Genomic DNA, 26,288 nt, shown 5'->3' on the forward strand with positions numbered 1-26,288 from the left:
ATATATAAAGCGTCAATAACACTGTTGCACTGTTCCTAAGAAGACTAGGCTAGACCAAGGGTGTGATCTAGCATTCAATGAGAACCAATTGAACTTTAATCTTAATTTCAATGGCTTTCGAACAGCAAATATCAAACAATTTCGGAACTTAATAGTAGCTTCCAACTAAATGGTCGGTTCGCCAGAGTTGGCCGGATCACATCCCCGGAGCCGACGAGTGACGTGTCAAGAAGTGGGATAAAGATCATACTAAAGAGGTCCACATAGACCCTCTCCCTTCTAGCCCCACCTACCTACCGTCAGATGATAATACTAAAATAGCAAGTCCTGATCATCATGGACCTATCAAGACTTGGTCTCCCAATTGCGTCTCTCTCATACCTAACCCAGATGGAGAAGTCAGAATACCCAAAGACTCTCAGCCCTGTCTTCTTCCCCAAGCAAAGTAATCAAGCTCGCTCTTCTACTTCTGGGTCTCTCTGAATCTTCATGTAGACCCCCTCAACCAACCATCGCAGGTCAGTCACTCCCTCAATTCACTCTACTTTAATCACCCAGAAAAATCAACTAAAAGAACCAGACCCAGAAACTAAATCACGAATTTTCATGGCTAATTCTAGCTTGTATATGCTTTATTCCGGTGCCAAGTTTGAATCTTGGAGACGAATTTGAAAGAAAACTTATGATTTTGCTTAGCTAATTTGTTCAGCATCCAAACAGGGTTTAGGGTTTATGTAGTGTTTGCATTGTTATAGCTGATTTGTGTTATTGATCCTGTACAATTTGGGTTGTGGTATTTTGTATTCATAATGATTTTTCTTTTGCAAATTTTGCAGATTTAGATAGCATGAACAAGTTTTTGGTTTCACCCAGGTCCTGTTAAGCTTGTAGGAACACTATCTTTATCTAATGGCTGGACGTAGGCTTTCCATGTTGAAGTCACTTTGCAAGTCTACCAATTGCTCTCCCAACCCAATGTCGTTTCAGTTGTCTAGTTCTTATGGGAAATTTGTGAGCTATGCTGATTCAGTTCTTGTAAGACCATCGTATGCTTTTGTGAATCGCGGTTACCATACGAAGGAAACAGAATCCCATAAAACTTTTGCAAATACTCAGATTAAAGCACTGGGTTCTGGATCACTTGTTAATACACGATGTTACGGAATCAAACCCATCACAGCATTTTCACCCACATTGTCAAGTTCACTTAGTAGGTGTGCTTTTCCTCCTGTTTCGATAAGCCCAATTCTGGGTTGCCGTTCATACTCATCATTTTTCGGTAGCAGTGCTGATAAAGATGGGCAACCTGGAGTTCCGGCTGCTGCCAGTGGCAGTGAAGTAGATGTTGGTAATAGTGGCGTTGGTGGAAGTGATTTGGTTGATAAGGTTAAGGAATTTGTGCAGAGTGCTGCGGATGCGGTAACTCATACCGGGCAGAAGGCTAAAGAAGCATCTAGTGAAATGTCCCCTTATGTTCAGCAATTGTTGGATACATATCCACATCTTAGAAATGTGGTTACTCCAGTTGGTTGTACTTTGGCAGGTACTATATTTGCTTGGCTAGTGATGCCTAGGCTTTTCAGGAGGTTTCACAACTACGCAAGTCTAGGCCGCACTGCTTTACTATCTGGAAGCCTTGAGGAGCAGGTTCCATATGAGAAAAGTTTTTGGGGTGCTTTGGAGGATCCAGTGCGATACCTATTTACTTTTATGGCATTTTCACAAATGTTAGTGGTTTTAAGTTTTCAATGCTCCTTAACATATTTTTGTTAACTTATATGCATCGTTTTGTTTTTCACTGCATTAAGACAACTAGGAACTTTGATTTGCAGTGGCACAATGGTTGCACCAACCGCTATAGCTGCTCAATATCTTGCACCAGCTTGGAGAGGTGCAGTTATCCTTTCATTTGTTTGGTTTCTATATCGGTGGAAGACAAATGTGTTTACTCGTGCATTAGCAACTAAAAGTTTGCCCAGCAGTCTTGATCGGGAGAAGTTGTTAGCTCTAGACAAAATTTCATCTGTTGGTCTATTTATGATTGGGATAATGGCTCTAGCTGAGGCATGTGGGGTGGCTGTGCAATCTATTATGACTGTTGGTGGCATAGGAGGTAAGGATTGGCTAAATATTCATTTTTTACCTTTTTCATTCATAACGTTTAGAGTGTTTGCAAATTAACTTTTGAATTTTTTGCTGTTCTATTACATATTTTGTTAAAATATGTAAAGATTGTTGTTGGTTTCTTTAGATTACACCTGAATGTTCTATCTCTTGATTAAGTTACACCTAAAATTTCTTTGTTCGGTTGATTTTCTTGGTATTCATCCTTTAGCCAATCAATACCTTCAAATGATATCCAGAACCTGATCTTATTAAGATCTGACATTTTCTGCTCTGCATGTTTTATGCAGGAGTTGCTACTGCTTTTGCTGCTAGAGATGTCCTTGGCAATGTGCTGAGTGGTTTATCTATGCAGTTTACAAAGCCCTTTTCGCTAGGTGATACAATAAAGGTATGTTGCTATGCATTCATACAGTGTGTTTGTTGGTGCATTTTAGTTAATCCCATTCATTCTATGAGATTGGCAAAATGTTTCTTAAGAATAGGTTTCTTGTGATTCTAGTTAGAGAATATGCCGTGAGTGATATTTTTTTATTGCAGTACCACAGTGAGATAAGAGAAACATTCAAGGTTTGTATTGTATCTTGATGTCTGCTTAAGTCACATCCATCCCCAAATACCCAAAGTAGAGTTCCACAGTTCAATTTTCTTTATTTGTTGACTGTTTTTCAATTATCTTAATAGATCAATCCAAGTATTGTGCATCTGTCAGGCAGCCCTATTTAGTGACGTTGTGCAATGATCTCAACCTAAGATTGAATAGATTTACACTTGTTTCTTAATGATCAGCCATTCAAGAAATGAAGATCTCATATATATGTCAATTTGCTATTCAACCAAATAGTGTTACCGTTAATGTTTATAACTTCCTATGAAGATGTGAAATTATCATTCAAGCATGATCGTGTCTTATTTATAATAAGATCTGTCATTTATTGGGCATAAGTTATTCTTTGTGTATTTGTTCAAAATCTACTTACTGGTTATTGTACATATTTTCTTCAAGATGTTAAAAGTCATTGCTTATTGTGCAGGCTGGATCCATAGAAGGTCAAGTGGTGGATATGGGACTTACAACCACTTCATTACTGAATGCCGAGAAGTTCCCAGTGATAGTTCCCAATTCACTCTTTTCTAGTCAGGTGAGTACTTTCCTCTTTTTCACTTCTTTCTTTTGTTCCTTCTGGCTTCTGATACTCATCATGTGCTTTAGTAAGCAACACTTGCAAATGGCACTCAAAAACCAACAATCATGCTTAAATCGCCAAAGTATACGCTACACGTAGGACCTGGGCATGGCTTAATTAAGACAGTGGCTTGATTGTTTTAGCTACTTTATACTTTGGAATGTTTACTGCAATATATCTGAGAATATTTTATGTAAAATTTGTAGGTGATTGTGAACAAGTCACGTGCTCAATGGCGTGGCATCGTCACCAGAATTCCCCTGCAAATCAATGATGATTTGGATAAGGTTCCCCAGATATCAGATGATATAAAAAGCATGCTTAGATCTCACCCGAAGGTTTTCTTGGGAAAGGAGGTGCCTTATTGTTTCCTTTCTCGTCTAGAGAGCTCATTTGGAGAATTGACTCTTGGATGTAACCTCAAACATATGGTAATCCCTGCGTCCCTGCTACTTCCAGTATTCTTGTTATAGCCACTACTTTAGCATCTGCTTTAATGTTCATTTTGTAATTACAGAGCAAGGATGAGTTATTCTCTACAGAAGAAGATATCCTTTTGCAGTCGGTCAAGATAATTAAGGGGCATGGTGCCAAGTTGGGCAGCACCTATGGTGATATGACCACTCCATAGTCACGCAAATTTCAAGTTGGAACTCTGCATTTTGGTGTCTCTTTGAAGATATATTTTCCTGACTGCTAACCATACAGAGAAGAGTTTTTAGTGAATGTGAGTTGCTGCATACTTGACCGGTTTGTCATGGTTTTGTTTGTCTTAGCAAATAGCAAGGGAGCTAAATAGGATCATGGGTGGAAATTGATGCTGGTTCTTTTTGTTACAGAAAACTTAGGTGGCATTTATTTTTGCTATGTGGTAACTGGTAATATTAATTTGCAATTTTTCCTGAAGAATTCCATTTTGTTCCCACACTGCAAAACCAATTTGTGCAGACAATTAATTGTCCAGGGCTAACAATTTTACCTTACCTTTTCACTCAATTATTCAGATATCCCACCTAATTTACAATTAATCTTTCATAAGAGAACGTAGAATATCGCTGATATCATTTCTTTTTTAGTCATTGGTTTGAATCCATTGTTGATATTGAACAATATCGAACAGATTGATGTGTTCTGTCAAAGAACCAATTAGTTACCCAACCTACAGGATTGTCTACTCAATTATTTTCCGGCACTTACTATTTGCCAACATTACTTTCATACTTTCATGTCCTCCATCATTAATGTCATCATTACCTGTGTTTCTTTGAACGCATAATTGACCAGGTAAAGAGACCAGGTAAACGCTATTATACAATGACTTCAAGATTTTATATACAACTAGTTAGTGTACCCGCGCGATGCTGCGGAAATATGATCCATATCATTCGATTTAATGGTCCTGAATTTAGATTGTATATTATATATTGTTTATTTGTTTTACATGTTAAAAAAACTGGTAACTTGGCCAGATTTCAAAGTTAATAACTACAAAAAGTGTCCACAATGAAGGAGGAGACATACTCCCAATACAGCTAATAACTCAACTTTAATCAATGTATCATCATTTTCCATTTAACCAATGTATTATCATTCTCCATGAACTGATTATAAATCATTGGCAAAGAATTCCTATAAATAAAAAAAAACAGCAGGTTTCAATCTAACAAAAGGAGGAGAGACTTCACCCACACAAACTCTATCCAGAGCTGAATCCACGTTGGCTTTGGGCCTTTCCTGTGCAGCTTAGTCGACATTTACTGCTCAGTATTACCAAGAAGTTCTGGGAAGATTTAAATCTCCAAACAGTTCAGTGTGATTTTTCCACCAGTTTCTGAAAACAAATAAGCAGCAAAAGCTAACTATACAATACAAAGGCCATAGTTACATCAGTTACTCCTACTGGAATGCACCTAGGCCATCCAGGTCAGACACATCCAACAATACTTGAATATGTGTGTGCACGTGTTGCATCACTTGCATGGATCAACCAAGTAAAGAGAGTTGATTGGGCATACCTGAACAAACTCTGATGGAAGCAAATCCTCGCATTGCTTGTTAACATGCCATGGAGGGTGAAGCAATATCAGAATCTAGATAATGTGCAAGCCGATCAAGTTTGACACACTGAAAATCAAATGGGGAAATATATCATGAATTTCTACATGGTAGGGAAGCAGGGACCAATATATTGAAGAAGCTAAGGTATTCATAAAGACACTGCAGAAATAATTATGCAGTTGGCAATAGCCAATGCAATTTGGCAACAGTGTCAAGTCCCCTGCTTGTGATCAGGTTACCATCACTTATTACTTTGGTGTTGTTTGTTGTTTCATGGACTTAAACATACTACTCAAATCAAATTGAAATAAATGCACCAAGATGATTTTTTGATTGGGTTTTTTGATTTCGAAACAAATGACACCAACATTAACAACTTAAGGGAGGGTACAAAAGAATTGATCGTTAGCAGGTTTAAATGTTTTCATGTATTTGTTAGAAAAGAATGAAAAGTTTTTTCTCTAACAACATAGCTTTGATTTTATTGATCGATCTATCTTCATTATGTTTCGTATATGCTCACTAATCAAAAAAGGAATAAGTAACTGCATCTTGATGTTGAGTATGCAATTGATATTTCAATTGCTTTGCTGCCAGTTCATACATTGAAGCAAAAGTTACCATAAAGGTCCTGCAAATGTTTCTCTAAAAGCCTAAAAGATGATTATTAAATACTCAAAGGAACGTACCATATAGTAGCTGCTCATTAATCTAATAGTGTTTGAGGGCTGGCTTGCTTGTAAAATATCCAGTTCAGTAAGCAGTGGTTCCAAATTGAGGTATAGGAGTCAAAACCGCAATGACCAACATGAAAAAGACTAAGGCTTTAAGAAAAGAACGAAGTAAATCTTTATGGGCAGACCTTTCTTGAAGAAAAGCCAGAGCAGATTTGTCATACCTGCAAAATTTGAAGATGATGTTCAGAAATTGTTCCTCTGGTTGTTCTAAATATCAAGGCAAACACAACAAAGTAATATGCGTATAAACCCCCAAATCAATACTTTCAAATCCAATACATATCCCGCATCAAAATGAGAGAACAATTCAAAATTGAATCAACAAAATCAAGGTTCAACAATTGGAAATTTGGGAACTTCTTTCTTTGTGCACTTCTCTGATCACTCTCGTGATGAAGAACAACTAACCTCGTGCTGAGATGAATATCACCTCTCTCTATCTCCATGTCAGCTCTCTCTCTCTCTCTTCGGGCAAAGTAAAGAAACACACCTGGACTCCCTCGAGGTCTCGATCGTTCTTGATTTCTCTTTGGATTGTTCTCTCTTCGTGGAGCAAGGAAACAGAGCCACGCAGAAAGCCTCGGACGCCAATGAAGACGTACACCTGTCGGGGCAATCAGGTAAAAAGCCAAAGAGAATGCAGGGGCAAAATGGGCAGGTCACTGTAGTACTATTCATTCAACAGTACCATTCTCATTTTACTTTTATATATGTATAATTCGATGCTCCGTTGGGTGCCCGGCAGCACAATTGACCAAATTAAGAGCATGTTGCCATCAATCAACTTCACAAGAGGCTGACTTCCACTTGATGGTATCGCCAAGAAGGATCAACTTTAGTCCTTATATATCGTCACATTGCCTAAACAAACTGTTATTGCATACCTAATTCCAGCACAAGAGAGCTCGCTAGCAATATATGGAAAAAGAACTTCATGTCGTGATGATTCCATGGTCTGCCTTTGGCCATATCATGCCTTTCTTTCAACTCTCCCTGGCCTTAGCAAAAGCCAAAGTTCACGTCTCCTTCATATCCACCACAAAAAAACATCCAAAGGATCCCAAAATTCTCACCTGATTTGCAATCCTTGATCCACTTTGTGGCCATTCCGTTTCCACCTTTGGAACCTGACTCCTTGCCACAAGGAGCAGAAGCCACTATGGACGTACCCTTTGAAAAAATCGACATCTTTCACATTGCATATGATCTCCTACAACAAACCATTAAGCAGCTCATTGCAGATCAAATGCTGGATTGGATAATAGCCGATTTTACTGATCATTGGGTGGTTGATATTGCCAAAGAGTATGGTGTTCCACTCGCCTACTTCTTAGTTTTCTCTGCTTCTACCAGTGTTTTCTTTGGCTCACCTGAAAATTTCACTGGTGCAAACAGAAACTATGCTCTCCCTGTCTCCCATCACCGGAAAGCTTGATATCTCCACCAGAGTGGGTTACTTCTCCTTCACTAGTGGCATTTAAAGAATGTGAAGCCATCCATGTGCCTCAAGGGTTTTTTGGGGCAAATAGTACTGGGATTAGTGGTGCTTCATGGCTTGCCAAGATTGTTTCAGCAAGTCAAGTTTTGGCTATTCGTAGCTGCAATGAGATTGAAGGAGAGTACATTGAAGTGTACAAGAAAATTACCGGAAAGCCTGTGATTCCTATAGGTTTGCTTCCTCCTGATCAGCCTGAAAAAAGGGCAAAGTGGGAAATCAGTGATGAAGGGTTTGAATGGAATGTGATGTTTGATTGGCTTGATACACAAAAACTGACTTCAGTTGTGTTTGTAGGGTTTGGGAGTGAGTGCAAGTTGAGTAAAGCACAAGTTTATGAGATAGCTCATGGGCTGGAGCTATCAAACTTGTCATTTCTTTGGGCACTCAGAAAACCCAATTCTACTAATATTGATGATGAAGTTGATGATTTTCTGCCTCCGGGTTTTGTTGACAGAAAACCAGAGAAAGGACTGGTTTATTTCGGATGGGTGCTCGGTGCTCCAGTCGGAAATTTTGGGCCACCCATCAATTGGGGGTTCTCTGTTTCACTCTGGATGGGGTTCTATAATTGAAAACATGCAATTTGGGCATTCCCTTCAGTGCCATATTTTGTCACCACCCCTCATTGTTGATCAGCCTTCAATGCAAGGCTCTTGGTGGAGAAGGGGCTCGCTGTTGAAGTAAAACGCAGGGAAGATGGGTAGCCAAAACACTGGGACATACAATGGTGGAAGAGGAAGGATAGCAGCTAAGAACTAATGCAAAGAAAGCTGCAGCAGTTTTTGGAGATCATAAGCTGCACCAAGACCAGTAGACCACTACGTTGGTGCATTAGTTCATTATCTTAAAACTTACTGTCAAATGCCAAAAGTTGAGTCTACATAGAACAGAAGAATCTGTAAGTAAATTTGCAGTCACAGTGTTCACCCTTGACTCGATATGAATAAATATAACTACAATTTACAGCAACATGACTTAGGTCTTAGGTGCCAAGTGCTAACCTTGAAGAGACGAGTAGTGTGAGGCCTCGTTTAAGGAAAATGATGTCACTTAACTTCCTCTTTTTGCAAAAATTGAAAACTGAAATGAAAACAAATATATATTTCCAGATTGTTCTCCAACGTCTCCAAACACCGTAGGAAAAATTAGTGGAAAGCTTAGGCGGTGACGTTTTACAAAAACAGATTTTCGTTTTACATATACGCAATATGTATAAAATGTGTTTATTATTTATTTTTGAGAATGATGTATAAAATGTGTTGGATAGTACAGTTTTGAAAAACGAATTAAAATAAATAAAAAATATTACATATGTTTTGTAAAATAATTGTTGCTTTCGGTGTTGTTCGAAAATAGGATCCGTCCTTTCTTTCAATGACTTCACTGAACTTCAATCCATTGTGAACTTGCCCTTTCCTACAGCCCTCGGAGAATGGCTACCTCTTCTTCTTTCTCCAGCCACTGGCTTGCTCCCAGATGCACCATAAATGGCGGATCAAACTACGGAAAACGTGGCGGCGGCAACCCGGTTCTACCTCCGTTTTCCGGCGGCGGCTGGACCTGAAATTGGTCAGATTTTGAAGCTCTCTTCCTCCTCCTTCCATCCATACTAGCCTTGAAGATCGATTTGAAGTGTGGAGCGAGAAATCAAGGTTTGAAGTTTAACGATCGAGGTCTTTCGAGCTTGATCTAGCTCGATCTAGGCCAAATCGGCCTTGGGTCTAGTTATGAAAGTTGCTCTGCGTGTTGTGATCTATAAGCTGGGCGGACCTGATCTTTCTGATGGTGAAGTTGACCGGCGGCGCGTCCGGCCGTGCTTGGAGCTAATTCTTGCTTTGTTATCATCCTTCGTCGATACAAACATGTGGTATGTTTAGTTTTGTGTTTGCTCGATTGTTTGGACGAGTTGGGTTACTTTCGGTTTTGGTTCATACGATGTGCGATCCGTGAGGATCTGACCATTGGATAGTCTAATTTTTTGGGGGATCTGATCCTAGAAGTGATCCGGAGACCTTGGGTGGTCTCGGATGATGTTTGTCTCGATTGACGTATCTTTCGTTCATAGTTCACGTGTTTTGAACTTTAATCGCTTTGTGTTCGTGGTACTGAGTTGTGACCTTGTTACTTAGGTGTGTGACAAAATCATTTTGAGCAGAGTTGTGCTTATCTCGGTTTGTGCATGAAGACGCAATGAGATTTTGAGGTGAGTAGATCTCACAATGTTCATTTACGAACAAAGTTACCTTATTGTCTTGGAGTTATTTATTTAACTGTGACTATAGTGGCATTCCTGAGCAAATGATTACATGTGTGTGTGTGTGTGTGTCCTTATGGATTGATGGGTGTTTAAAGCAGTATGTATGATGGTATTCATTTTACTGTTTTGAGATATGACTTTTTGGGAAACAATATATAGTGGAAATGTTGATTCTTATTATTTTGAAAAGTATTGAGATTGGGTAACATTTTTAGGTCTTGGGCAACCTATTTAGATGTTTTGATCTAAGGACTGGGGTTCTGGGAATTGGGGTCACAGGGGGTGACATCTTTGATTTAGATTTATGAAACATTTTGGGTCTTGTGCGATTTATTAAAATGTTTTGATCTGAAGACCGGGGATTTGAGGATTAGGGATCATAGGGTTGTGACATCATTTGTTGAGATTGTGTAGTTTTTTCGGGTCCTGCGTGACCTCTTTAAATGTTTTGGTCCAGAGTGACCATGGGAGTGAGAGGCGAAAACAATACTTTGAAATTTAGTTTCATATTGTTTTGAAAATGGTGAAATTGTGTATGGAGTTGTGATTGTAGAATTTCATTTGTTGAGATACCATGGGTTTAGTAGGACCATCTTAATTGTGTGATTTAAGATATGGTAGAATGTGTAGGAATATTTGCGTGATGACTGGTGAAATCAGTGTGATGATCTTTATGATGATTGTTGTGTAAAGGATGTGAAAATATTTGTGTGATGACCGGTGAAATCTGTGTGATGATCAGTGTGATGATTTCTCTGTAAAGGAGGTTGGTCTGTTATTAAGTTAACAACGATCGAGATGGTTGCTATGATGATTCCTCTGTGAAGGAGGTAGGTTTGTTATAAAGTTAATAATGATTGAGTTGGTTGCTGTGAAGATTAGAGCTACTTACAGATGCGAGAGTATGGAGTTTGTGATTATTACTATGATTTTGATTGATTGATTTTAATGTAATTTTCTGAACTAAACTATATGCAGGGATACAAAGTTAACCCTAACGCGCAGCCGCTCTGACGTGCACCAAACCCTACTCCAACGTCGGCCGTCTTTTGGTCGATCCAGCTACTTTTTCTCAGCAACCTTCAGTACGTCTGAGATCAACGAAGTAACTGCAAGCTTTGTAGCCTCCATGGCGCTTGCAGGAGAAGATATCCTTTACATCTCGCGCATAACTGGTGCGACAGTGGGAGAACCAACTCGGCGGCTTTCGCAATCCTACCTCTTGGCTCGTCCTCTGATGCCCAAACCTGTTAAGCTGCAAGAGCTCACGCATCAGCTCCGTCGTGTGTGGGTTTTGGATGGCAAGTTTCGAGTTCAGGAACGGCCTCAAAAGATTTTGTATTTGCTTTTGACCTCAGGCGCGATCAGAACAAAGTGCTTTGGGGAGGGCCTTGGTACTTTAACCGGGCACCGATGGTTATTCAAGACTACAATGGTTTGGATCCGATTCATACCGTTGACATGACCTCGCTTTTTTTTTTTTGGGTGCGCATCTCCAACATCCCTCCTGCATTGGAAGAGTCTGAAACTATCAAAGCAGTAGCTACCGTTGCTGGTAAATATATGGATATGGATGAGAAGCTCTTTAACTCAAAAGGCACCATTCGTGTTAGGGTTGCTCATGCCCTAGACAAGCCTTTTTTCTTAAAAAGACTCTGAAGCTGGCACCAGGTATAATTGAAGAAATCGTTTTCTTTTTTGAGAATTTGGTGGGTTTATGCAAGACATGTAATCTGGTAGTCCATGTGAATGGAAAATGCATGGCTTCTCCTCCTTCGACTGTAAAACAGGGCATTGTGCAAAAGGAAAACCAGATTGCACTGCCAAATTCATTCCAGACTGTAATAAATGGGGGTTTTGTGCATGGGAGTTTCAGCTTTAAGGGTGGTCGCACTAACCCGTCCCTCCCTCGTACACTCTTTGGAGTGAAGGATGCTGCAAAGGGGTGAAAACCTGTGGTTATTAGGAAAAGAAGCGGTCCTGCGGAGAAAGAAAGAAGTCCACAACCTCTGGTACCGATTGATACCAATATTGAGTCTGTGAATGGTGAAGAGATTACACCATCTGATGGTATGAGTGAAATGCAGGCAGGAGACTCTGTAGGTGTGAATGCACATCCAGTACTGGATGGAGCTGTTTGTGTGAACCAGGACCAAATTACTGAGACTGAGGCTACGTCCGGGGAAGTTGTGAAACATGTTGATGACACTGCTGTTGTGGAATGTGGGACTGTGGTGCCCGATCTTGCAGCTCACACGGTGCAGCAATCACATGAAGGCCGGGATGGGGCTACTCGAGTGGATAAAAGAGGTAGGCCTCCTTCTCCTACTGTATCTCCAAAGAAGCTAAAATCGAGAAGTACTGTGCTGTGTCTTAGCCCCATGGAGGAGGACATCCCTATTAAAAATTTGAAGATGCCCATTAAGTTCACTGCCAAAGCCTTGGGACTGCAGGAAGCACCAAGGGGGCTCCTAGTTTTGATGCACACTCCTTTGTAGGTTATGGCCGGTGGTTCAAAAAAGAAAAGAGGACGTCCACTTGGGGCACGCAATAAACATCCTTCAAAATCTATGAAGGTCTTTGCAGAAGATGTGCTGAGTGTTCTTTATTCAGGGAACCCTCCTAGCCCTCACCCGTAGGGCAAGGAGAAAATCTGAGGTTTTTGAATTTCTTGTGGCCTACAAAATGTTTGGGTTCTACACATTTATTTTGAAAGCTCCTTAGTGTACCGCAATTGAGCGCATTGGCACTGGGAACTTTCTTGGCTAGTCTTTTATGTAGGATTTTCTATTCTGCTAGGCTTCTTGAATAAAGGAGCGGAATTGTCTTAAATGTAATGGCACCTATCACCTTATTGGGGGATTTGTATGTGCCGTTCTGGCCTGCGATATATCAATGCAATCTTCATTTACTAAAAAAAAAACTATATGCAGGGATTACTATGATTTGAATTGATTGTTTTAATGTAACATCCTGAACTAATTATACGCTGGGGTTACTATGAATTGTTTTCCCTTGTTTTAAATTGTGATTGTCTATGCTAATAACATGAAGGACTGGATTTTGGGTGTTATTGAGAAGCTAAGCAAACAGCATGTGGATGTTTTCTTCATGCAATTGTGGGCTATTTGGACTTAGAGAAACAAGCTAGTCTGGAATGGTGGAGTATTTAATCCCATGCATGCAGTTACGTGGCCTCTTAAATTGCTTCATGATTACCAAAGTTGTCATCCTCTAAAGGCACATAACAAGAGAGGTAAGGGTACAGTGGCTAAATGGGAGTTTCCCCTAGAGGTAGACTTAAAGTTAATGTGGACGGTGCTTTTAAGAGTGATACTGGAAGTGGTGGAGTTGGTGTAATTGTGAGGGATGATTTTGGGCACTTTAAGGCGGCTTGGTCCAGATTTTGGCCGCATTTGTGTTCAGCATTTCATAGTGAAGTGGAAGCTTGTAGGGCGGGGCTCTTGTTGGCCATTCATCAAGGATGGAAATAGATTAACTGGAAAGCGATTCGTCTTTGTTGGTGGCAGCACTTAACCATCCAGTAGAAGATAACTCTAAGGTAAGTCAGATTCTTGATGATTGTAAAGATTATATGCAAGAGTTTGATTTTATTAGGATTCGACATGTGAGTCGTGAAGCGAATAGTGCAGCAGATAGAATTGCTCATTTTGTTAGGTTAGATTATACTATTGATCTTACTTTGGATGAGGCTCTGAGCTTTTTGCAGGATGTCCTTTACAAAGATAATTGTAATGCTATTAAGCATGCTCGAGATCAATGTATTACGTCCCCCTCGATGCGGCAAATAATAAATAATAATATAAGCATGAGGATGAGCCTCCCAGCTTAACTGGGTTCCAAACCCCATTATTCAAAAAAAAAAAAAAAAAAAAAGTGATTGTCTTGCTTCCTTCTTGAAATTATTGTTAAGGGCTCAAATGATTTGAATGGTTTACAGTGGTGGCGATTGTTATCTGTGGAGAGAAATGGAAAGTGATTATACAATTTTGTCACGGCATGACTTGTGTCATTCCCTTTTGAAAAAAGGCATGGAGTTTTGATGAAATCAAGGTGTGAGTTGTTTTCCTTGATTCTTGGAATGGTCGGGGAGACTAAATGATTTGAAAACGTCACTGAGGTGACAAGTACTTTTTGGTTGAAATAAATGAAGAGTGTTTTGTAGTTCGCCCATGTGGGATAAAATGATTTTCAAACATTACTTGAGGTGGTTTTGTTTGACTGTGATTTGTGTAATTGGATGCTAAGTTGAGAATCAAAGCATGTGGGTTCTTATCACAAGTTGACTTACTTATGTATGTTATTCAAGGATGAAAAATTGATGGTTGTTACCGTGATATATGCTTGTTGTTTGTCTAAGTTGGGATGACTTGAGCATGTGTTTCAGTATTGGTTGTTTGAGTTTACTCACCCGAGCCTCATAAGCTTACCGAATTTGTTGTTGTAACCAGGTGTTCTATTCAATAGTATAAGGGTTTATCCTGTAGGTTAGGGTGAACATGGTTGAAGCTTCTTGTTATTGTTGTTGAATGTTGGGGATCCGATTGTGCGGTTTCGCACGTAGTAGTCTTCCACTGTGTAGTGAGTGTGGTGGGTGGGTTTACTTATGAATTGTTATTCAGTTTAATTTATAAACTTAGTATAATGTAATTTGCGACTCTAAAGAATGGGTTTGTATTGACATTGTGGGTTCAAGGCATCTTCGTTTACTTGTTTTAAAAGAAAAATTTTACAGGTATTTAGTGTTGGTGTCTGAACCTTCACGCTCGTAGCATTTGTGTTGATTTAATTGTATTATTATTTGTGATTGGAAATCAGGACGTGACATTTTCCTTGAAGCGGAACGGCGGGGCATAGCAACAAGTTCAGTGGGGTTTCACGGCGAGTTGTGGTAGCAGTGTCCACCCATGGTATGCGTGCAACGTTTTGCAAAGGAAGAGGAGACTAGAATGAGGCTGGGCTGCTAATGAACCTAGGGTTCTAGCTGTCCTTTGGGCTGCTAATTTGTTTTTTGGGCTAAATACAAATTACTACCCTATGGTTTAGGTCCAAATTCAATTCAGTCCCTGAATTTCTAATTTCATCAAAAACACCCCTGCACTTTCAATTTTGATCTAATAGGTCCAATTTGTTAGTTTTCCGACAATTGAGTTATTTAACTTGTTAACGTGGCTCATATATGGCCTATGTTTTATGATGTGGTGTCGAGGTGGTCTGCATAGTCAATTTAGGAGTGAGTCCTACTATTAAAAATAAATAGTTTTTCAACAAATAATCCAACTATAACTTGAACCCATAATAGAATATTAACGAATTGGACCTATTAGATCAAAATTGAAAGTGCAGGGGTGTTTTTGATGAAATTAGAAGTCCAGGGACTGAATTGATTTTGGACCTAAACCACAGGGTACTAACTAGTATTTAGCCCTTGTTTTTTTTCTTTTTCTATTAGTTCAATTTTCAATAAATCCTTAATTTTTTCGGAAGCTAAGCACTTTTTTTTGTGCACTTTATGTGTTTCTAGCGAATAATCTTCTCTAATAAACTAAAGAAGAGTTCAAGCTATTGTAATCAGTGAGCATTGGATGTTCAGTGAGTTGATCTATTTCTATGTACCATTGTGGGTATTACCATCATCTTTTTGTTCTGTCTATGGATAGCTGCGGAAGGGTATGTAACGGTCATTCTAATTTGAGATGAATGAAATCTGAGACATATTTTGTCTCTTAATTAAAAAAAAAAAATGGTCCATACGTATTGCTATCTTATTTGTTAGCTGTATAACTGCTTCTAATTAGGATGTGAAATTAATAGTCAAGCACGATCATTGTCTTCTTCATAATAGTGTCATACGATCATTGGCTCTTTTCAGTGATCTTAGGTAGTTTCTGTGATATCTGACATCAAATCTATCTGCTGTTTATTGTACTTCCTTTCTTCACGAGGTTAAAAGTCTTACTTATTGTAGGCTGGATCTATAGGAGGTTAAGTGGTGGATTTGGCACATACTACTACTCATTACTGTAGGCCTAGCTACATTACTGAATGGCGAGAAATTCCCAGTGAATCAGTGATAGCTCCCAATTCACTATATCGAGAGAATCTTGCGTAAGGCACCCGCACGGACACGTGGTGGGGAGGACCAATCACTGCCCAGTAGGGGGGTGTTTTGGGTATTGCACTTTAGAGAGCAGGAGTATTTTCAGAAAAGATGAAAAATTTTCTTTGTTATGATTGGGTGGCCGTAAAGCCACGTGGTGGGAAACCCCCACCTAAGAATTTCTCCTCTTCTAGTTAGGTGTGTACTTTTTTCTTTTTGACTTCTTTCTCTTTGCTTCAATGGCTTCTGACACTCATCAAGTGCTTTAGTAAGTAACACTTGCACGTGGCCACCCAGTACACTCGACAACCAGCAATCATGCTCAAGTAGGAAACTGGGCATAGCTTAACATTAAGACAGTGGCTTGATTGTTTTAGCTTCTCTATACTTCAAAATGTCTCATTACAATAAATTTAAGAAAATTTTCTGTAATATTTGTAGGTGATTGTGAACAAGCTAGTCATGTGCTCAATGACATGGCATCAATACCAAAAGTCCCTTGCAAATGAACGATTTGGATAAGGTTCCCTGGATATCAAATGATAGAATGCATGCGATCACACTCGAAGGTGTTAGTGGGAAAAGAGGTTCCTCACTGTTTTTTGTCTCATTTAGAAAGCTCATTTGGAGAATTAACTCTTGCATGTAATCTCAGACATCCCAAAGTCTCAAAATAAAAAATTGAAGAATAAAAAGGATTCACGAAACCCTTATCTTATCCGTAATCGGACGCTCGTTATGCGTTTTGATTTTTGATGCAATCGGCTATAATTATTCTTGCATGCTCATGTTTTGGTTGCCTTTTGGTTTTGTTGTCTCTTTTAAGATGTTTTGGTTTCATATCTCCCCTCTTAGGTACTATCTTTTGCTCATGTTTTTGTTGTCTCTTTTAAGATGTTTTGGTTTCATATATCCCCTCTTAGGTACTATCTTTTTTGTTTAATAAATTTTTTTATGGAAAAAAAAAAAATTTCTCAGACACAGCACATATGGTAATAGCTTGGTACGTGCTACTTTCTGATATTCTTGTTATGGCTACTACTTTGCAAATGATCATTGTGTGATCACAGAGCAAATATGAGCTATTCTCTACGGAAGAAGATTCCTTTGCGGTTGGTCAAAGCAATGAAGGAGCATAGTGTGATGTTGGGCAGCACCTACGGTGATATGACCCTTCAGTATTCTTGCACATTAGAGCAAGTTCACATGTTGAGGTCACTGGGTCAATACCATTCACTGCTTTTTGCCTTTCATTTCCATCATCTAGGTCATTGGGTCAGATATTGTTCACAAAATGTCACTCTGGGTCACTTTCTGGGTCAATTTCGTGACATGCCAATTGACATTCGGTGACTTTTTGTGAACAGTATCTGACTCAGTGACCTAGATAGTGGAAATGAAAGACAAAAAGCAATGAATAGTATTGGCCCAGTGACCTCAACGGGTGAACTTGCTCTAACATGTTAGAACTCTGGATTATGGTCTCTTTGAAGATATTTTTCTGTCGATAAACCATAGGGAGGAGAGTTCTAGTGAATGAGAGTTACTGCATACTAGAGTATATTTTGTCATGGTTTTGTTTGTCTTAGCAAATAGCAAGGGAGCATAGGATCATGGGTGACATCTATTTTTGCTACATGGTAACTGGTAAAATTTGTAAGAATTCTGTGTTGACTATAGTCAGTAGTCCAATCATCAGTGACTGATTGATCTCGTTGTACACCTCAACATTCTATTCATATAAAGCCTTTGTTCTTTATCCATTTCTTTTAACAATGTAATTGAGGAGTTCTTTGAGAGATTTTAGTCTTCATGTTCTTCAGTATGTGTATTCATTATCTCTGTAATACCTTCAATTTGATCAATACAAGATGATTCATTTAGCTACATTTATCATTTTGTTGGAATCATTTTGAAATTCAAATATGTAAAGGGATAGGAAACCCACCCTGATAGGTTTTCTCTCCGTAATCTTGAGAGTCGGTAGCGCTCATTCCCGGTCGCCATAGGCGCTTTTGCTCAGAATTTGTCTCCGATCTGAGGCTCCGTGCCTCTATTTTCCGTTTCTCGGCTTTTCCCTTATGTTGTTTGTCTTCTTATTTCATCTCCTTCTCAGTCTGTTCCTCATGACCTAGATCTGTTCTTCTTCCTCTCAAACCTGTTGATGTCATCGTGGGTCGCTCTCTGTGGCGGCTCTTATCTCTGTCTTTCTGCCATAGCCTATAAATATGCTCCTTGGAGCTTTGTTCAAAACTGGGTTGTCCCGTTAATGCGCTGGGTGATGCTACAAGGAACTGAACGCCCTTTGGGTGCCTGTCCCTTTGATCCATTTTTGGATCTCACTTCCCTCTCTCTTTAACTAGCTTTTCTGGTTGATAATTTGGCAGGAGAAATTCTCCGTTTTGGAGATGGTTTGAGTTCTGCTTTTCATGCCTTTATATCTGGACTGCAGTTTATTGTGTGCTTGATTAGAGCTTTTCTGGTGTCTGATTGTCTAGGTGCAGCAAGCTTCACTCTTCTTCCTCTCCAGTTTCGGCTAGATTGCAAGTTTGACTTCGTTCTCGATGGCATTGCCGTTGTGGAGGCTAGTCTTGGGCCTTCTGATGGGCCTTATGTTTGCTGCTCTGTTGTTGTATCTCTTAGTTTACCTGGTTTAAGCTCATATTTTTTTTTTGCTTCTTGGCCCAGCATGCTGGGTCTGTTTGTTAGTTTGGTTGTGTTTTTTTTTTTAATGAAGGCAATAGCCAATATATTGATCATAAGCCAGAATGACCCTTACATACCATTCCGCTGCCATCTATAGATAGACAAGAAGATGTGTTAGTACCCACAGTGGTACATAGAACTAGGTCACTCATTTGACATTAAATACATCGAGATAGCATGAATCTTCCATCGGTACTACTCCAGACGATTCGCTAGAGGCACAAAAGTGCGTAGCTCCCTAAAAAATTAGGGACTTATTGAAAGTAATAAAATTACTATCCTAGAGTTCCTTAACCTTAAAAAAGAAAAAGGAAATCTAACTATTAAATAGCCCAAAGAAAACATAAATCCTAGGCCCAAATTGCTGACCCAGCCCTGTTCCACCTCCACCTCCCGAGGACGACGCACGCCGCAACCAGATCACTGCCACCATAGCAACATATCGTCACCGCCCACTTCAAGGACCACCGCATATCACGCCGCCACCACCTCGAAGACAACATCGAACCCGGAAAGCACCAGACCCGATCCAAAAAGAAAAGGATCCCTTTGTGCCCCTAAAGCGCCGACTGCACCCCGACGATGAAGCTGCACTGCCACCGATGCTTGGAGCCAAACACCAGCCCGCGCTGCCCCTTTACCCAGGCACCATGACTCCCCCAGCACAGAGAAGCTTCGAACCAAACAAGCCAAATCTTGCGATCAAACTTCGAGCCACTGCAGATCCTAGAAGCCAGAGGACCCGAGACCATCATCACCCGTCGGGTAGCCTCACAGCGACGCCGAGGCAAGCCCCACCGACACGGAGTGCCGCCGGACTAGAGAACCTCGACTAAACCTCGATCAAAGTCCGAGCACGTGCGGCGCGTTCCGTCTCTCATTGAGAAAAGGACTTGAATAGGTATTGTATGTTAGTTTGGTTGTGTTATACTTCCTTTTGTTGGTTTAATATATTTCTCTCTCTGCCAAAAAAATAAAAATAAATAAAAAAATTCGAATTTGACCTTGAACATTTCCATTTGTGTTTCCATACACCCCAAAACTAGTCAACTTTATAAAAGGGAACAAATTAATCGATTGACCCTTCTAAAACGTGATTCTACACACTGTCAATAGTGTAGAAAAGATGCCGAATGACTTTCTTTGGTGTTGGTAACAGTTTCTTGTTTTTCTTTCCTTATGTGTCTTTTTCTGATTTAATTAAGCTCACAAAATCCCAAAGTAGGAATCAGTTTATCAAAATTCAAAGCGGGCAGAAATACGAAGCGTAACAGAAGATCAAGCTCTGCAAAGTTAGGGCTTCTGGTACCAATATGTGCCGACAATTAATTGCTCTAGGTTGAAACTTTGCCACTGCTTTCTCACCCTTATCTAGTTCAAGCTTATGTACCTGAACTGAACTACTCCCAATTCAGTAGATTCTGCAAGCTAGAAATGGCAAAAGAGCTTCATGTTGTGATTCTTCCATGGTCTGCCTTTGGCCATATCATTCCTTTGATTCAACTCTCCAGAGCCTTAGCAAAAGCCAAGATTCATGTCTCCTTCATATCTACCCCCAAAAACATCCAAAGGCTCCCTAAAATCCCACCTGAGTTGCAATCTCTCATAACAATAGTGCCTTTTCCTTTGCCAATTTTGGATGCTGCAGATCGGCTGTTGCCTGAAGGCGCCGAGGCCACGGTGGACATACCTTTCGAGAAAATGGACGACTTGAAGTTTGCATTTGATCTTCTACGACAACCCTTTAAGCAATTCATTGCTGATCAAGTGCCGGATTGGATCATCACCGATTTTGCTGCCCACTGGGCGGTTGACGTTGCCAAAGAGTATGGTGTTCCTGTTGCCTACTTCTCTCCTTTCTCTGCTGCTACGAATGTCTTCTGTGGTTCACCGGAATATCTCTCTCATGTTCCACCATCACCGGAAGTATTCACCTCCCCACCGGGGTGGGTTCCTTTTCTGTCTTTGGTAGCACTCAATGAGTTTGAGGCAGTTCGTTGGCATGCTGGTGTTTATAATGTGAATCGTTCTGGGATAAGTGATGCTGCAAGGCTTGCCAAGATTGTATCAGCAAGTCAAGTACTAGCTGTTCGTAGTTGCAATGAAATTGAAGGAGAGTACTTGGATTTGTACGCGAAACTAACCGGAAAACCTGTGATTCCCACAGGTTTGCTGCCTCCAAAGAAATCAAAAAGGGAGTCGGGGAATGATGTGATCTTTGAGTGGCTTGATAAGCAGAAACCCAGGTCAGTTGTGTTTGTAGGGTTTGGGAGTGAGTGTAAGCTGAGCAAAGAACAAGTGTACGTATGAGATAGCTCATGGTCTGGAGCTTTCAGAGTTGCCATTTCTCTGGGCACTCAGAAAACCCAGTTGGGCTAGTACTGATGCTGAGGCTCTACCTCTAGGTTTTGTGGACAGAACATCAAAGAAAGGCCTTGTTTGCATGGGATGGGTGCCACAAATCGAAATTCTGGGACACCCATCAATCGGGGGTTCTCTGTTTCACTCTGGATGGGGTTCTGTGATTGAAACTCTGCAATTTGGGCATTGCCTTGTTGTGTTACCCTTAATTGCTGATCAGCCTCTGAATGCAAGGCTTCTGGTGGAGAAGGGTCTGGCTGCCGAAGTGAAACGCAACGAAGATGGGTCGTTTACTGCAGACGACATAGCCAAAACACTGAGGCTTGCAATGGTGGAAGAGGAAGGAGAGCACCTGAGAACCAATGCAAGGAAAGCTGCAGCTGTTTTTGGAGATGAGAAGCTGCACCAAGACCACTACCTTGGTGCATTTGTTGATTATCTCAAGAATAATGGTAGAAAAAGGTCTTCCTAGACAAGAATGATCACCCTATTTGATCATCCAGTAGCAAATAAAGAAATGCATGTTACCCAGATTACATTCCCAGCATTATATATCAAAGTCCTTAGACGTGCTGGAATTTGGGTTATCAGCACCACTCTACGATCTATGCTATGCTAATTATCGAGGTGATCTGTGAAAGAAAATGATGTATCCGGTGATCTAAAGCCGGAAAAAAAAAAAAAAAAAAAAAAAAAAAAAAGCTGAATTATGATTTTGGTCCCTATATTTTCGCATGTGTTTTGCTTAATCCCATGTCCACGTCCAATTACGTACTGTAAAAACGACTACTCAACAATATGCCATGGGAGTTGTTAAATCCCTAAACTGGGAGTTTTTCCATCTCTAGTAAAGCTTGTTCAACCCCTTGCACGAAAGTGACACAAAATACGTACTTGATATAGCCTTCAATTTAATTTCTATCGACAGGTGGGATGAAGTACTGGTTGAACTCCAATTAATAGAGTCGGAAAATCCAGGCATCAAGTTCAACCATCCACATAATCTGCGTTGCTCAATATAATTCAGCTACGTATTTGGTTCTGTTTAACAAAACATGAACGATAAGATTTGACAGGCATGTAGTTCTCTTAAATACTAGAGTTTGAACTAATCCAAGAATGCAATATGGGTCTAGTTTCGGATATCTGAAATTCAATAATAAATAGTTAATTGTAGCTTTTCGCTTGTGAAAACAGTCTCTTAACTTAAGTAATGCCCCTATCGCCTGCTCTATTCATAGTTTGTTTCCTTTTTGAGATTGAACACATTATTGACATTGAAACCCATAAGAGAACAAAATGCTGAGAAGTATCGTCTTTCCGGGTGCATGCACAGGCAAATCTCCATTATTTTCTAGCAGTTAATATTAAAAAAAGAAAAAGAAAGATATGTACAGGCCGGCAAATTTCCATTATTTTCTAGCAGTTAATAATTGCCAATATTAAAAAAAGAAAAAGAAAAGCCACCATCAATTGAATTTATGTCCCCATCCCATGGTTCCTTATCTAAAGTTTACCAAAAGTTCAATCCAGAAACAAATTAAGAATTGTTATTGTTGTTTCTATGAGATGAAAGAACAACAGTGGGGAGGAGATGGTGCCTCATACCTGGGTTGAGTTTTACGATTTCTAAATTCGTGAGAGAATCAGAAGTTCCTACTTTGTAAAAGTTGAAGGATTACCAAATTCAAACAACAGCGAAAGAATTTAAATGTTGAAAGGAGTAAAAACTCAGAAGATCTCTCTTGTACTTCATTACAAAGGTGCAGGCTTTCTAACAAAAGAAAAAAATGAGCCGTAACGAACCCGTAGCTTGTGACTTGTGATTTCGAAACAGAGTCGGTTAGGCCTCTTATGGTTATCAGTACGGACTTGGCTTCTCTGCTATAATATGACATGCTATAATTTGCTTGGATTCTATCACAACCGTCAGATATAGTTTTAAGGGTCAGCTGATGCCACATCAAGAAACATCAAGAAGTTTTAAGGGCCAGATGATACACTTTTTTTTCTAGCAAATTATAGTTATAGCAGAGAAGCCAATTTCTATCAGTACACTACCACAAATATGGTTCAGACCAAAAAAAAAAACCACAAATATGGGAAAGCAACAATGCAGCAACGTTTCAAGAGTGTGTGTCCTGTAGGGCCGTTGCTTTCACAAAAAAAGGCCAAAAAGGCGCACAAACTTTCTTTCGTGGTGATTTGCAAAATCTGATTTGGTGGGCCCCCTATTTACATAATTGTGTTAGTTATTATTATTTTAATAAAAGCCACGTTCGGCAATTTGTCTGTGTCTTCAATAACTATAAAATAAAATAAAAAAAAAAGAAATGATGGAAAAGGTCACATTAGAGAGTGAAATGATAAAAATGTCACCTAGTTTCTCACTTGATAAAAAGGTCCATAATGAATTGTTAATAATATTAATTTAGTCCTTATGAATAATTAGGTGATGTTAAAAAAGGTCAGTTTTTAATTTTTCTGATTCCCATTCTACCCTTAAAGCATAATACACGTTTATAACTTTAATATACTAAACCCCAACCTCTATACCTCCGATGTCGTCCAAAACCTACGCCTCTGATGTCCTCCAAGTCTCCTTCCAAATCTAACAGCTGCCGATCACCGCAGCTCTCTCCAAGTTCTTCTTCTACGTCCTCTCTCAGAGCCTCGTCGTCGATGTCGCGGACTTCGAGGCTCCTAAACGGCGCAGTTTCGATTACGGAAGCAGTGCGGTTTGGGTTTCGAAGGTAATTTGCTGTATCAGAGTAGAGATTTGGCTTATCGAATTAGAAATTGGGCAATTGTTCATAGCGACTTAGATTTTGGAATTGAGTTTTGGATGAAACGATTATAGGACTGTTTAAGTTATTTTCGTTAATTCTGGATTTGATCCAGAACCAGAATTATCAAACTCGTAATTTCGATCTAGAACTATCATGATTTCTCAAGTATAAATTGTAGGTTTATCTATCCACAGTTTTGATTTGTGTTTAATTTTGATGGTGAATTTGATAGAAGTTTAGGAATTATGAAACAGGTTAGTTTTTCTTTTCTTCAATTGATGTGCTTTCATAGAAATTGTTGTTATTTTTTTTATTGATATAAATTCTGTTGAAATTAGACGATAGATATAGTATTCCTTGATTATTTTGATTTAGTTGCTACTGGACGTTGGAAAAGAATTGGTCTGAGATACAATCAAAACAATAATGGAATGTAGAAAGTAGGGAGAATTGAATTTGAGGAGAGATGCAATAGGTATTGTAATCCTTTGTTTTTCATTTTTGTTTTTCATGTTTCTTATCGACTCTGCATTCAGTTCTGCAAAAAAATAAGGTAGTTCTACTCATCTTTGATATCAAATTAGTGCATTCGGTATTCTTTAATAAAGGCTTTAAGTTTCTTCTGTTTCTTAGCTATATGTATAAAGCATCTTATACTATAAAGAGGGAGTATTTGATGTTTGAGCGTTTGTATTGACATAGTTGCCCAAGAGAAACCCTGATATTTGTTAATTGCTATTTGCTGGTGTTAATCTGTACCATTGGAAAACAACTTTTGTCAACCATAAATCTCAAACTTAACATAGTCTTTTAAAAACAGTTTAATCGTTGAGGACAATAATGTCAAAGCACAGAAGAAAGCAGGAAAAAAAATCCCACAACTGAACTTAACCACCCTGCACTCACACAGTCCCACGTTCATCGTATGTATGTGGCGATATCTTTTACATGTAGAGACAGAATAATACTTATGCCATTAGACATAGCAGATAAATTATATATATGTATTTATTGATCTTTCTTTTTCTCAATTGGCTTTGTAAGTTGTTCTTTCTTTTTGTTTGAACAAGTGGAACTCCTGAATATAACTGGAAATGGGTCGTCCTACGCTCCTAATAGATCCTTTAGTGGAAACAATGGGAGCAGTATCAAACTTAGTGGTGAACAACAGCTTTAGGAACATTCAAAACTATGAGTGACCTTGATGTAGTGCAATATATTTTTCAGCTTTTAGGAGCCATTTGGACCATATTTCTTTGCCTTCTTTTGTTCTTCTTGTAAGAATGCTGCCTGAGGAATCAATGGAGTTTATTATGCAATTAAAAAGAATAGAGATAGATATCAAACTGATTCATGCCCAAGTATAACTGTGAACAGATAAATTGTCTCCAAAGTGATACTGTATTTGATTTGCCTAATTGGACTTATTTGAGAATATATGTTTGACAAGGATTTTTTTTATTTCAAATAGCATACTTATATATGTATCAACGACCATTGGTATGGATGGAATTTCACTTGCCTCCAAAGAGGCAGCTGTTGAAGAGTCATCTGTCATTATTTTTCTTGTTGATGGCCAGGTACAGTTTTTGATAAATACTTGTTGGACCAGGTGCAATTAATGTGCTTCTTGTCTCTGCAGCATGCTAATACATTATTGGTTGGATGAAATTTTTCATTAGTAAAATTGGTCTTCACACTGTAGGTATATGTGCTTTCGTTCTTCTGATATGATGAGTCACATTTAAGTAGAAGTTCTTTGACCCAAAGTGATTAAAAGACTACTCGAAGAATAAAAAATATCATGCAAGCTACAAAGTTGTATATACAGTTCATGAGAAACTAATGGGCTAAGTAACACCGTGTCAGTTCCTAGATTTGGGTCTGAGAAGTTAGTAGTGGTTGAGTTACTAACGTGTTTAGCAAAGTAAGGAATGACTTTTTTTTTCTTTTGTTGTTTTGTTGTCTTGATGTTGCTCATGTAGTTGGTAAGGCATGCACAAGTGTTTTCTAATTAATCAAACAACTCATATTTACTTTTAGTAAATATACTGTTTCTTTTTATTTTGGTGCAGGGTGAGATCATAATTTTGATTGCAGTCCAGATGTCTTCCTTGATTGGTAATTTGTTTGCAACAACAGCAGATTTTCAAACTTGGAATGTTCTTTCACAAGGCAAGAGGTTCCAAGCTGTCATTAGAGATGGGAACAGAGAAAGACTTGCAGCTTGATGCTTAAAGCAATGTGGTGGTAGCTATAGAGTTATTTATGATCTTTGTGGTAGATGGTACTGGGAATTAAATTCCTCTTTTAAACTGATATCAAAAGTACGTTATGTTCTATAATATTCTTCATTTATACTTTTTTTCTTTATCGACCTTAATCTTATTTGTTTTATGTTTATGAAAAGTGACTTGATATAAATGCTAATTAATATTTGTGGCCGGAAA

The 26,288-nt window shown here is 39.1% G+C and overlaps 1 protein-coding gene and 2 pseudogenes across 1 annotated transcript; all 3 read left to right on the plus strand.

The window, feature by feature from the left end:
* Positions 1 to 339: 339 nt before the first annotated feature.
* Positions 340 to 4,223, plus strand: LOC133714757 (mechanosensitive ion channel protein 1, mitochondrial). Its single transcript, XM_062141011.1, has 7 exons — positions 340 to 518; positions 837 to 1,727; positions 1,833 to 2,113; positions 2,415 to 2,515; positions 3,159 to 3,266; positions 3,518 to 3,742; positions 3,829 to 4,223. Exons 2-7 carry the CDS (start codon positions 910 to 912, stop codon positions 3,940 to 3,942), a joined length of 1,647 nt encoding a protein of 548 aa, XP_061996995.1. The 5' UTR covers positions 340 to 518; positions 837 to 909; the 3' UTR covers positions 3,943 to 4,223.
* Positions 4,224 to 6,516: 2,293 nt separating this feature from the next.
* On the plus strand, positions 6,517 to 8,575 carry LOC133717130 (putative UDP-rhamnose:rhamnosyltransferase 1; annotated as a pseudogene).
* Positions 8,576 to 19,672: 11,097 nt separating this feature from the next.
* LOC133717767 (putative UDP-rhamnose:rhamnosyltransferase 1) lies at positions 19,673 to 21,730 on the plus strand (annotated as a pseudogene).
* Positions 21,731 to 26,288: the final 4,558 nt, after the last annotated feature.

Source organism: Rosa rugosa, chromosome 6 (genome assembly GCF_958449725.1).
Source record: "Rosa rugosa chromosome 6, drRosRugo1.1, whole genome shotgun sequence".
NCBI classification, from domain to species: domain Eukaryota; kingdom Viridiplantae; phylum Streptophyta; class Magnoliopsida; order Rosales; family Rosaceae; genus Rosa; species Rosa rugosa.

Coding starts and splice junctions, on each gene's coding strand:
- LOC133714757 (XM_062141011.1), top strand. CDS start 910: ATGGCTGGACGTAGGCTTTCCATGTTGAAGTCACTTTGCAAGTCTACC. Junction 2,114..2,414: donor GACTGTTGGTGGCATAGGAG/GTAAGGATTGGC, acceptor TGTTTTATGCAG/GAGTTGCTACTGCTTTTGCT. Junction 3,267..3,517: donor ATTCACTCTTTTCTAGTCAG/GTGAGTACTTTC, acceptor TAAAATTTGTAG/GTGATTGTGAACAAGTCACG.